General features: G+C 38.1%; 1 protein-coding gene across 1 annotated transcript; it reads left to right on the top strand.

Moving 5' to 3' along the window:
* Positions 1–3737: 3737 nt before the first annotated feature.
* On the top strand, positions 3738–13386 carry LOC110060200 (purine nucleoside phosphorylase-like). Its single transcript, XM_020766956.2, has 6 exons — positions 3738–3895; positions 6156–6337; positions 7484–7587; positions 8217–8392; positions 9380–9551; positions 10961–13386. Exons 1-6 carry the CDS (start codon positions 3873–3875, stop codon positions 11189–11191), a joined length of 888 nt encoding a protein of 295 aa, XP_020622615.1. The 5' UTR covers positions 3738–3872; the 3' UTR covers positions 11192–13386.
* The last annotated feature ends 664 nt before the right edge of the window (positions 13387–14050 follow it).

Genomic DNA, 14050 nt, shown 5'->3' with positions numbered 1-14050 from the left:
ATTCGTATTTGGTCACCCATCCAAGTACTCTGATCTAACCCCGCCGAACAGGGCTTAACTTTGTTGAGCGGACGAGACGTGGTACTGTCCTTGTGGTATAGTGACTCTACGCTGAACGCACTTTTTTTAATTTCTAAGATGAGAAAAGGTAACAAAGAGAGCAAAAAAAAAAAAAAAACATTGAAACTGGTTGGGAAAATAAAGAACGAACAAAACTGAGAGAAATGAAAATGAGAATTATTACTTGCTTTGGTGATCGGACAAGAAGCGGTGCGAGAGACCGAGACGATTATAAAGAAAGTACCGATAACTTCATGAATGTTTTCAACAGTGTTACATCTCCTCGTGTATTCTCTTACCGTTACGTTTTGCACTATTTCTTAACAATACCAGTGGGCTTTAACTGTAACTTAAATAACCTACGGATTAAAACCTATGGATCAAAACGCAACGGTAAGTGGGTCCAGATTGAGGGGTCCACGTTTTGTACCGACCCCGAAATCACGCTTCGATCGTTTTTCCGAAAAATGGCTCCTACCCTGTAGTTTTATAACAACTAAATTTAACCTGCTCTATTTGTGCAAGCAAACTGGAAATTCCAGCGACTTACTACGATTATTAGTTGAGTAAGGCGGTACAAAAGTTTGGTTATCAAGTTTTAAATCGTGTTGTTGTCACGAGCAACCGTATCCATTGGCAACTTGTCGACCTTTGACGGCTGTTGATATTGTTACCAACGGAAACGAGGTAAGTTGCCCGTGACAACACCATAATTTTAAGGCCAAAACTTCGTAACCAAACTTCCCTCGTGCCTTACTCAACTGATAATCGTAGTAACTGTGAAGGTCAAAAAGCCGTGAACACGTTGATTTGATTTTGACGTGTCTATTGTGTAGCCACCAATCAGATGCGAGATAAAACCGCAAATAAATCAGTCACGAAACTAGCCTTCGATCGCTTCGCCTTCCTAAAACCATCGTTACCCTGTAGTTTTCATATTACAAAACCTTGTAACCACTTTGCAACCACTTTCTCACGACGCGAAAAATATAGAAATATAGTACGCCTCCAAAAAATCATCCTACGTTGGGTCGGTTTCTGCTTTTGTATTCTTCATTTTATAAGTGAAGCCGATTAGATCACTATTGATCCAACGTATACCAACAGGATCATCGTTCCGGTTGCTTGCTTAAACATTTTATAAAAATATAGAGCCTGAAATTTGCATACTAATTTCACATTTTCACATGTACAGTTATTTTAAGTGTTGCTCTTTTGATTGGAGAGGCGGGCACGGAAGAATGTCTCGGTAGACAATGAAGAAATAGAAAAATGTTAAAGTAGAAAAGAGTCACTAAAAATTGTCGGCTAGTGTGCGGTGACTTCGGACACGTCTGCGACAAGATCGGGGCTTGTCTGGCGATATCTGACAGTGCTAGATCTCCAAACGTCTTGTCCGGCCTTGTCAACTAGTATGCGATGGACCAAGACAATATTAGGGACCTTACGCAAAACACGACGGCAACAGCAACGAGAACGTCACCAAACAAAAGGTTTAATGAGCGAAACAATGGCTGCGCACGTGCATTATACTTCTTGGTACATTTCTTTGCCGTCCTCTGCAAAACAGCAATGTGAAATGTTCTGAGAATCGAGAACGTAAACTACAACGGCTAATTTTTCGTATTTCGTTTTGGAACTGAACGCATTCGTAGCATATTCAGCAGGGGCAAGTTTTAATACCGACAGACACTGGATAGTTCCAAATAAATGCGAAATCCCAAAGTAAAATAAAAACATTTTTTTACTAGGCGTCGTCCTCGCCGTCGCCGTCGAATATGTACGTCGCGTAAGGTCACTTATTTGTCGGGGCTTGCCTCAACCAATTGGGAAATGTCATGAGAGTCACGTTAGTGGAATAGGCGCCATCTTGATTTTGGATGATTCGACCCCAAGCCTCGACGCGGTTAGTCGCGACAAAAAATCGGTTAGTGTGCGGCAAGCTAATGGCCCGACAAATTTTAATCCGATTTGACCCCGACAAAAAATCTGCAGCTCTACGGCAAAAAATCGGCTAGTGTGTTCCGAATTTCAGCTTCTATTATAGAGCCCTGGGTAGAGAAACCTGCTGTAGACTAAATTATTTACACAGTGGCCACTTTCCCGGTAAAGTTATACCCTATTTTAGACCAAAACTGTCTGATTTCTATACCCTATCCCTGACTTAACTGTCTGAAAATAATAATAACAGTAATAATAATAATAATAATAATAATAATAATAATAATAATAATAATAATAGCCCACTCGCCTTGGCGGTTTTTAGTGGGGCCCTGCAAATTTGGTACGCATGCCAGGAAGGTGTCATACCCTTCACAGCGGCACACACCCAAACAGCTTCTATATGGGAGTACCTTCCCCCAGGGGAAGAGTGTGATTTAAGATAAATACCATTGACACTACTTCAATAAAGTCATTCATTCATTCATCCAGTCATCCATCCATCCATCCATGCATTAATCCATCCATCCATCCATCTATCCATTCGTTCATTCATTCATTTGTTCATTCATTTACTCATTTATTCATTCCATTCATTCATTCATTCCATTCATTCCATTCATTCATTCATTCATTCATTCTTTGATAATTTTTATATGTTTTATTAGCAGATAATTAATTCTAGAGCCGATCATTACAAATGTAATATAACGGAGAAATTAAAAAAAACAATTGTAATTGTCATTTCTTTCCTTATTAGGTACCGGTTTTCTTTATTAGGTACTAGTCTTCTCGTTTAAATTTATTGTAGTGCAGCTACCGTTTTTATACTTCTGATGATGTATGTAGAAGCATACGAAACGTTAAATTCTTAAATCAAGCCAGTTTTACAACATACGTTGTTTTGTCATGTTTGTGACCGCACTTTGTTTTCTATTTTTACTCAAGCTGAAATGGCCGAAGAATAAGAGTTTCTACGAATTAGCTCCTTATATCAGAGCAATGTCAAATGGCCGTTGACATAATCTGTGAAGGGCTTTTGTTGGTAGTCTCATTGATGATGATGAGAAAGTAGCTTCATCTTTAAAACATACCCAATTCAAGTCTTAAGTGCAAAACCATACCCTATTTATGACCAAAATGGTCAAAATCGATACCCTATTTATGACTAAAACAGCTGAAAAACCATGCCCTTTGGGGTCGCACATAACTATATGGCCCATATAAGGGAGCACCCCCCCCCCCCACCCCGCTCCCTCCCGCACCTGGACTCGGACTATTTTGTCTTTCATCGTTTCTATCGACTTATGCTCCAACCTCGATAGTTAAAGAAATCTGAAGAAGTAGAAAAATAAAAGGAATTACGGTCGTTGGCTGGGTTTGAAAGACCCGTGACGGTCAAAGCAGCCATGACGGTCGTCACGGACATGTTGCGCGGCCCGTTCTTTGCCCGGCTTTGCCGCGCGCACTTGCCGCAGAGCATGAGAGGCTGTTGTGACCGCCACGGTCTGTTTACGGTCTTCATGGGTAATCGTCGATGATAAAATATGACTGAGAACTAACAAAATATTACGACTGAAAACTTTGGGCCGTAGACTTTACAAAAACTTATGTTGATCCGTCACGTTTACGCGTATGAATATTATCACAGGTCACGGTGCTCACGAACACAAACGTCACGTGTTCTACTAATCTGTCACGGTGCTGTCACGGGTAATGAACTGTCACTTAGTTCACACCCCCACGATTACCTAATTTGGCAAGCGAACGCACAGACGAAGGACGGAGAGCACCCGAACACTCAACGGTACGACCGAAAGGCGAAAACACGGAAAATTTAGAGACATCTTTCTCGTCAGCTGAAGTACAAGATGACTGAGAACTCAGAGCGAAGGTAAGTGTATTTTCTGAGACATAAGGTCGAGAAGCGTTAGCGAATCTTGAAGATAGAATGTCAAACCGAGTCGGCTAACGCCAGTCACGAGGTCGAAAGTGCAATAAACAGGTTGTTTTGATCGGAACTAAGTTCAACATACAGTGTCTTAGATCAGATTTTGGCATTCGCAAGGTTCGTGAAGCAAATTAAAAACAACAATTTTTTTTTTAATATCTTTTGTTGATCATCTGCTGGCTCCACATCAACAGGGCCGGTGAGAAATGGGACAATTTACATACATGCTTAAGCTTATCTTAAGCTTATTGTAGATTTACCAAGACAGTGGAAAGATTACTCAAAGAGGTTTTCTAGGACGCTTACAGCTAGCTTGTTCTTTTGTAATTATGTTTAAATTTACATTCTCGTTGTACCAGTTACTCTGACCATGTGCAGGCCAATTAGTAGTTAATGTACCAGAATTTGTAAACGTATGAAACAAAAGTAAAGGTTCTTGTTCTTCTAGCTTACATTGTTCGGATGTTGTAAGTACAAAGGCAAACAAAAAAGTTGATTAAATAAGCTTATAGCGCTTTGAATGGCTGTGCTGTTAACATAAGAACTTGCACAATTAATCAAGACAACTTTTGGACGCTTAACCCGTATTCTTCTTTTGTTAACCTCCCCTTCTGTTGCTGAGAAAACGTTCAGAGCCGGTAGATTAAAGTTTAATTAAATGCTAAATCGACCTATTTTGACGTAATGCTTTTATTTACACACCTTCAACAATTAATTTTTAACTATCAACTGAAATCATTTACCGTGAATCATTTATCACTGAAAGCTGGATTAGTTAAGACTGTTTTGCACGTAATGTAACAGTGTTCTGATGCATGCTCCTACAATTTTCCAGATTGGGACCAGTATTTTTTCTCCTTGTCCTCAAATAACTCATTTTATTATCTTGAGATAACTTGAAGCCAAGTGTAATCTGATTGGTTCTTTCTCGGCTACATATTGTTTTGTTTTGTGCCATGTAATAAACTACTTATGGTGGCCCTGTACTGGCAAATATTTGCCCTCACTTGTTATTGTATGGATCTTGTTGTGCTCAGTCTGTCCTGCCACAACCTGGGGCCAGTATTCCCCAGTATGGCCCTTGTACTTGGTTAGTGAGAGGTTAATCTCATTTATCCATGCATAAGATAAAAAAAGCCTTTTGAGCCATGATTTAGTCTGTTACAAGGCATGTAATAAAGAACAAACCAAGAGAAAGTGTGAAAAAAAGTTGCAAGCACAGATTAAACACTGAATGCTTTAATTAAAGTGCCTATGAAGTAGAAGATAATTGCTGCTTATTTGAAACACTTTTCAAAAAATTATAAAGAAGAATATCTTTGTCTGTTGTAGGGTTAAAGTTGAAAAAGTGGTCATAACTAGAGCTGGTTGCTTACAAGAGTGAGCTCTCATAAGCAACTGCATGGTAAAACAATAGAGGGTGGTTGCTTATGAGAGTTTCAGAAGCTCCCTAATAATTATTCGTAAAGAAAAAAACAAAGGAAAATAATTTTTAATGAGCATCTTTATATCAGATATAGACACAGCTAAACTTGACATTCAATTTTTTAGACCAAAATAACCAGTAGCACAGTTTGCAGTTTTATTAAAGTGTATGATTTATGTGTAAAATACTCTGAGCATTGCTTACAAGAGCTGAAAAACAAGGAAAAGTCCAGTTGGGTAATCCCAAAAGTGGTTGCGGTCACCCATGGGAGCAGTCGCTTACCAGAGCTTTTCATTCCAAAGTTTAAGTCACAGTTCAAACAGGGTTTCACAAAGGTGGTTTTCATCTAGAGCTGGTTGCTTACGAGAGTGGTTGCAAGGAGAGCTTCAACTGTATTTACATTATTGTATTATGCAAATGGGGAAAGTGATGGTGTCATCAATAATAATTATTGTTTCACTAAAACAGTAGAATACTGAATCAAGAATATCTCTAGAAATATTAGAGTGCGCTGTTCTTCAAACTTGGCACCAGAAATGTAAACATCACTTAGGAAACAACATGATACCTGTTGTGTCATTGCTATGACAACAGATTTGTTGTGTTATGAGACAGCAAACTACAAGTATTTTGAATTAATTAACACTTGCACCATTTTCAATTTTTGTGCTCTCACAAAGCCACACTCTAATAATTATTGAATGCTCTTTGTACAGAGGAAAGAAATAATTTTCCTAGATAATTCGTCTTTCAGTTTATTGTTTTCTTTGTTTGCAGATTTGAATTCAGCCATGAATATGACACTGTTGAAGAAATCTGTAAAACAATTCTTAATCAGACGGCACATAGACCTACCATTGGTATCATATGTGGGACAGGCTTATCATCACTAGGAGATATTGTTGATGATAAAGTTTGCATTCCGTATGAGAAAATCAAGCATTTTCCTAAAAGCACAGGTATGTACATCTACTAACAGTAAAAAGAAAAGGCTGAAGAATTAGGAGGCCAGTAATAATTACATGGGTGAATATTCTGGTTTTTATTTGAATCGTCTGGAAACTTAATTGAAAAGTTCCATCTAGACAAAAGGGGTATGTAAAAACAAGATTCAAGACACTTTTCGGAAAAAATCAGTGGGTTTGTTTTTTGCCACCTTAACAACAGCAGTTATGTCATTCAAACACATCTATCATACAGTGGGGCTGCAACGATACAATTTCTCATGATACGATAATATCTCGATACAAGTCCCACGATATGATACACAGTACAATACATCATACAACTGACAGGTGACGTAATCTTGACGAAGGTACCAGCCCTAGATCTAAATCAGTTTTTCTGGAAGACATCTTGAGACGATCTTGCAAAGAAGAGCTGTGGAGAGCGGACAGAGTATGTGTTTTGTCCATGGGTGCACAAGACTGTGTCAGCGGACAACTAATTGGAACTGCGCCTGCTTTTGTGCGGCCATCTTGAAATTAGGATACATGACCGGAAGCATGCAAAGCAAAGAACTTTTTCCGTTTCCCGGGTCTCTTTGTTTAATAAATAGCTCTGAAAGGGCTTGGACTTGGGTAAGGAGTCATAACACACATTTATTTTTCAATGTTGAAGTTTTTATTCATGAAGAATCTCAATATCATAATATCATGATATCTTGTCATCACACTCACTGCTGGGTTATTCTTCTGACCTTTAGGAAAAGATAACAAGTTCAGTTGCCTTACAACTGGCCCAGCAATAAAGCTGCCTGTAGATTGTAGGCCAGTTGTGTGCCCACATTGCCATTTTGTAATTAAAAAGCAGTTATATTCAAGTTTTGCACCAATTAAGATACAGTACTTGCTACTAAATAAAAGTACAGTTGAATCCCAATTTTTTGAACCCTCTGAGTCTACTGATTTTTCAAACCTCCCAATAACTCGACCGGAATTCATTTCCCCCCTCCCCCCATCAATCTAACTCTGTAATTTTCCCCCGAACTTCTATAGAACTTGATACATACCTCTGACTTCGTACTTTAGTCAAAGTGATAATGTAAAGTATTTACAATGTATCTCAACTTTTAAACTGATGTGATCGTTATTTACGACTGACAGTTCAAGGACATGCTGGACAGTTTGTATTAGGCACTCTTAAAGGCAAATCTGTGGCAATGATGCAGGGGCGCACACATTTGTATGAAGGATACACAGTTGGACAGGTAAGTTTAATTTAATCAAATGAATATAAATATCATGACTAATACTTCTGAAGTAAGAGCTTGTTTGATGGTTTCAGTAACATGCAAATTCAGAGCTGCTGTCAGACATCTTTCTGGAAAAAATGATTGACGTAATTTTATACTCCCTCTATGCTGGTTTAAAAGATCACAGGAGATGTTGTTATATAGGGCTTGAGACTTAAAACAGTCAACTACGTGCGCATGTAATCACAGACTCATACAAATTGGCTACAATATATTTTATGAATTTCTTAAACATTGCATAGTTGTCCAAATGTTAAAGATGAGTGCTGTGGGAATGACAAAATTTATGACGTAGGTAATAACCAGCAGTTTCAAGAGTTTTTATTCTAGATTGTTGATGACTTTTGTAGACATGAATTGCCAGGTTCTGCTGTGCCAACATCTGACTAGTGGAAAGTCTGCAGGCTATTTAATAATAGTTCTCAGCTGGTAAAATACGACATGCCACAAGCCATTAGGCCATGTTTGTCTATATTATAAGTAATTGGTTGGTTACATTTTGCGTTTCTTCTTTTCCACTGCTCGTTGACACAGTCATTCCAGCTCATACATGTTACAAGTTGGTGTTTCTATGCACTTCACAGATCACTCTTCCTGTGCGTGTCATGGTTCATCTTGGTATCAAGACCCTCATTGTCACCAATGCTGCAGGAGGACTTAATCAGAGTTACAATGTTGGTGATATTATGATTGTCAAGGACCATATTAATCTGGCTGGACTCACTGGAGAGAGTCCCTTGAGGGGTGTTAATGATGAGAGGTTAGTCTGTTATTAAATAAATATAAGTTTCCATTATATAAGCCCCCGAATGCATTAAATGCCCATGCATGAGATCAAGTCCTTCTATGACAAACTAAGATATCACTGCATTATTTTATGTCAATTTACAGTAAGCTTAATAGACAGATGATTTTTGTAAAAAATACTTGCTTTTGTTTTGTATTGAATAAAGGTTTATAGAAACTGCACAAATTGGGCTGTGCTGGAAGGCAATTGGAACACAATAATATTGATAGGCTATTTATAAACTTAAAGTTGATAAAGGTAATTAAAAGTAATTACCGGCAGTAGCAAGTTTGTGAAGCTGACGTTTTGACTCTTAGTGAACCTTGTCAGATTAATTATTGCTGTATTGCATGTGTGTTAATGTAACAATCCCTAGACCAAATATAAACCTTAAAGTTCTTACTGATCATACCCCCCCCCCTGATAATGAGCCCATCCAGGGTCACCCTAATGTCATTCTCACTAGCCCTCGAATCATAGTTCAATAATTTCATCTCTCACAGTACTTCTAGGGTTTGAATTTCCTCACATTTCCCCCCAAAATATCTTCACTTGTCACTTGGGCAAGTAAAGGGGAAAAAATTCACTATGCTGATTGCAAAATCCAGTGGCCGTGAGCTATTGGACACCACTTTCTTTGCATGCTGCCTAATAAGCTCAGGACTTACATGTTATCATTACAAATTGGAATTTGGAAGTGTTAGACAGTGTTTTTGTGGAAAACAGAGGAAAACTGGAGAACCTGGAGAAAAACCTTCAGAGCTAAGCGAGAACCAACAACAAATTCAAACCACTTGTGATGCCAGGATTCAAACCCAGTCCACTGCACTTTGGTGAGAAGCAAGTACTGTCACTACAGTAACTGTGCCATTCCTGCTATCCCAATTATGCTGTTCTCTGAAAAATGACACACTACAGGTTGAATGTTAATTGACAGTGATAATTAAATGTTTATGACAGGTTTGGCCCCAGATTTCCAGCCCTGTCTGATGCTTATGACAGGTCTCTTGTTAAAACTGTTCTCCAAACGGCCCAAGACTTGGGCTATAAACACTTTGTTCGAGAAGGAGTTTACGCTGCTCAGGTCGGACCTGCATTTGAGACTCCAGCTGAATGTCGATTCTTAAGTATGGTAAGAGAAAAGTTTTCTTTATTTTGTAGATTTGTTCAACAGGTTTGGGGGATCTGGTGTTAATGTTTTTATCGTTCAACTTGCTTTGAGACGTTAGCCGTGTGTCAACGATATTAAGTAAGTAAGTAGGTAAGTAAGTAACTTTATTTAATGAGGGTAAAAACACTTTTCAGTCATTGACTGATAAACTCGTGGCCCTCCCTTAAACAATTAAAAAATAAATCACAATGATTTTAAAAATATCTAACTATGAATAATAATAAGTATAAACTGGTAAAATTACTAACATCAATAAAATGGACTAAAATCTTGTTGGTGCATGCGATAGAAAGAGTTAGAGGACACTAAGAAATTGTGAAATGTTCAGTATTTGCATACCCCTTCTTTATAAGCTTTACGCATTTCTCTTTAAAAACGTTAATGCTATCACAGGATCTTATGTGACAAGATGTTGACATCTTCTGTGGTCAATCAGTGAACAGATGGATGGCAACATGGAATTTATTTGTTTTACAGTGTATATTATAAAGAAACAAACAAAAAAGGTTCAGGACATCAACTATGCATCAGTCCTCGAATTGATCATGAGTAAGAACCAATCAATATATTAATATTAACGCCCAAGTCGCTAGTGGAGGGAAGGTGCCTACGAAGCCCGGGGGCTGCAACCACAGTCACATCCCCAAGGCGCTAGAACACCCGACTGGCCTGCCCAACCCGCAACCAAGCCACGAGCCCTCCGCGCCAAGCCCCCTACAGGCACCCGTCACACTCAAGCCAGACGGCATTGGTGGAAAATAAATGAATAAATAAATAAGTAAATAAATAAATAAATAAATAAAATAAAGTGCTGAAAAGAAAGGGGGGGATAGGGAGGGAACGCCGAGAACCGCTAAACTATAATTCAATCCACAACGCCACACTAACAGAGCGATGAACACACTGCGAGCACATGGGACGACGACACATGTACTAACCAAATATACTGCTGGACAATGTCAGCCCCAGGGCTCTCACGACCATATGACTGTTGCAAACGCTACAGAAACGCACCAAACGCTAAACAAACGCTAACAGATGGCCAAGGCACTAACAAACGTCTACAAAAACGCTACTGACCAGACTGGCTCCTGGTCATAAACTATGTAAAATTTCATTGAACTATATCAAACGCTACAAAACGCACCAAACGCTAACCAAACGCTCACAGACGGCCAAGACACTGATAACCGCCTATAAAAACGCTACTGACCAGACTAGCTCCTAGTCGTTAACTATGTTAAATTCCATTTAACTATATTATAAAATTACATGAACAGTGTATATTAAATTTTTTATGATCAATTTTTTGAATTGGGCAAATGTATGACTGTGTGATTATGTTGACACCTGACTCTTAAAATTTTTAGGTTGGGGCAGATGCAGTTGGAATGAGCACAGTTCATGAGGTGGTGATAGCAAGGCATGCCGGGATCAAAGTTTTGGGAATCTCATTAATCACTAATGTTGCTGTCATGGGTTATGGTGAGAATGGTACTGCTGCTAATCACATGGAGGTGCTAGAAACAGGAAAGAAAAGATCTGCCGACATGCAGAAATTGGTGTCAACTGTTGTGGGAAAAATTGAAACTGAAAAATAGTTTAAATTAACACACTTACATGTATTTAGGGTAAAAAACTGATTGTTTTTAGTGTAACATTTTCTCACAATTCACTGGCTGAGGGGTATATGCAGGGGATGGGTGAGTGGGTGGTGTGGTTTGACATATCTTGTAATTTGTGAATAGATAGAATTCATTTGGAGTGAGCTCAAGTGCACTTAGCATGTTTGAAAAAAAAACATTGTGTCTGTATAAATCTGTGGAGCCTAGGTTGTTAAAAAAAATTATTCTTTTATAGCTGAGTAATATATACATGTACTTTTAGATTATTAACTGTATCTGGGTCTTCTGTGCCTAGGGCATGATTTGGAAACAGTGACCTTAACTGGTTAAAACTGGTTATAACTGGTTACAACCAGTTATAACTGGTTACATACCTGCCAACTTTTTGCAAGTTGCAAAGACATGAGATTTTATCCTGGGAGTGCCAGGATTTTGTAAGATGACCCATTCATAACCAAAGAGGTTCTAAATTATAATAATTTCTGAAGTTATATTTTGCCAAGACCTGATTTTGCCAGTACTTTTCTGTTCTAACATTGGAGAATTTGGATACAGGTACATACAGTCATTGGACTTTTCTTTATAATAAGTTACTAACAGTGATATTCTCCATAAATTTGTAAAATTTACAGTACATGTATTTCAGGCAAGGAGTTGGCAGGTGTATTCTTCGAGTGTCTCTTAAACTATACATTAAGTTTGTAAACATTTGGTTGTAGGGAGTGTGGTCAGGGGAAGGCCACTTAGCTCTCATTATGGCTTGCCACTACTAGGAGAACACTAAACCTTATAGTGACACACTGCTCAACAGTTATCATGTCACCACAAACTAAGATGTGAAAGTTAGAAGTACCACTGTTGACTAATTCTAGGGCATTATTTAGCTCTTATTAACCGAGCTGGAGGTCTGTATGGGAGAATCTTGACCAAGGTCGTGAGTACAGACCAAACGCAGTGAGGTCTGTACACACGACCGAGGTCAAGATTCTCCCATACAGACCAACTTACCAACTTATTGTATGGCAAAGAAGAAAACTTTAATTTGTTTAATGTGACTGGTTTGCTGACGTTTTGCTTGCAAACGGCGATGAGCTTAACATAAACCTGCCGAAATTTGCTCGTCCTCTTTTTTGTCATCAGGCTTTTTGTCACTTCCATAAATGATTGAGAAGAAAATAAAAGAAAATGGTGGACATTTTTGTATTTTAGTTTGCTACTTTTTCAACACAAAATGAAACCGGTCTAGATGCTGGTCTAGATGGGAAAATCTAGACGCGGTCAGTATCGATTTCAGCCAATCAAATTCGTGAATACGGTAGTTCCCAATCCTTGTGAGACACAGCCATATAATAATCTCCTGTAATGCCCACAAGCTGATTTATGTGCTCGCAAAGACAAAGCGAAAAGCCAGAATAATAAACAACTTATTAACCTCGAATGTTTAGTCTTTACGGGAAAATCTGAAACCTTGCCCTTGCCGTATTGACTGAGCAAAGCGGCAAGGTCTCTGTTTGAGATTTTCACACAAAGACCTTACACTCAGTTAATAAATAGTTAATCTTACTAAGAAGTTGCAAATGAAAAATTATTAGACATGCAGTGTGTTTAACAGCATCTAATGATTATTAGTTATGTTGCATTTTTTACTAAATTAGTTAAATTGTTCCAAGAATATTCTAATTATTGCATGTTCCCTATGGAATTGAGTAGACTACCCCTTTGACTGCATTGGCTTATATCGATAAACTACTAGCGACTCACCTGTAGATTACCTTGACTGTTCGCTGACTGTAAACCTACAGTTAGGCAAACTTGTTTCATGACATGCACGAGAAAACCATCAGTCAACTGCCAGTTAACTGTCAGACGTTTCCTAGTTAACTGTTGATTGTCTATCGTGGCCAACCAGGTTACTGGTATATCTTTCAATATTTGTAATTTATTCATTGTTAATAACCTAGCTTTTTGGTTGTTGTTACTATAAAAGGTGTTTTAAAGAGTGACTGGAACACTTCATTTGAACTGTTGCATAAGGGTAATATATTATTTTTTGCGAATTTTGCAACTATTATTTTAAAACCTGTTATACATTGTAATCACCTTTGTCGAATATAATATATTTTAAATGTCTTTAATATTTAATCTGTAAAAATAAAAGGATTATAAAATTATACAGTTTTGTTGTCTTGTACATTCTTCATTTACACACAAATGTCTATACTTGATTATTATTAGCATTTCTATGTGTGCACACCGTAATATGACTTGTGCTATGGAAAATATACAGTATACTTATTTAGTAAGAGGTATTTATCTTGGAGAATAAGGTGTAAATTAAACGAACAATTATTCTTGTCACAAGGTCTGAAAAATTCTGTAAACGAAGCTTTTGACTGTATCGCAGTCTTCATCAGTGATTAAAGTGAGCTCACGTTCTCGCATGAATGCAAATTGTTTAATCACGTGACAACAGATGGTCAAAAATGGAGGGAAGAACATAGCCCCCGTCTCTGTTCAGTGTTGGGCGTTGACGTCTGATATGGATGGCCTCCTTGATTTTCCTTTTGATATCTACCGACTCTTTATCAAGAATCTTGACTCTTTCCCAGTCACCACAAGATCGACTGGGAAGGAGTCAAGATTCTTGATAAAGAGTCGGTAGATATCGGTAGCACATGACTCATGGAATATCTCATAACTGAGTTATTTACCTTTATAATGCCTGTTCATGCATGCATCAAAGGCAAGGCTTTCTACCATTAGATGGCTGTTGACAAAAGCCACCATATACTTCATGACCTTAGCCAGCTAATTTGTTGGGCTATTCCTCTGATT

Source organism: Orbicella faveolata, unplaced genomic scaffold, assembly GCF_042242905.1.
Source record: "Orbicella faveolata isolate gen_17 unplaced genomic scaffold, um_ofav_v1 contig_3, whole genome shotgun sequence".
In the NCBI taxonomy this organism is placed as follows: domain Eukaryota; kingdom Metazoa; phylum Cnidaria; class Anthozoa; order Scleractinia; family Merulinidae; genus Orbicella; species Orbicella faveolata.
The sequence above is the reverse complement of the archived record's forward strand: the minus strand, read 5'-3'. Positions and strand labels throughout refer to the sequence as shown.

Bases quoted from the DNA above. Each gene is read 5' to 3' on its own strand.
- LOC110060200 (XM_020766956.2), top strand. From the start codon at position 3,873: ATGACTGAGAACTCAGAGCGAAG. The intron at 8,393-9,379 runs GTTAGTCTGTTA...TGTTTATGACAG, and splicing joins AGGGGTGTTAATGATGAGAG to GTTTGGCCCCAGATTTCCAG. The intron at 9,552-10,960 runs GTAAGAGAAAAG...TAAAATTTTTAG, and splicing joins AATGTCGATTCTTAAGTATG to GTTGGGGCAGATGCAGTTGG.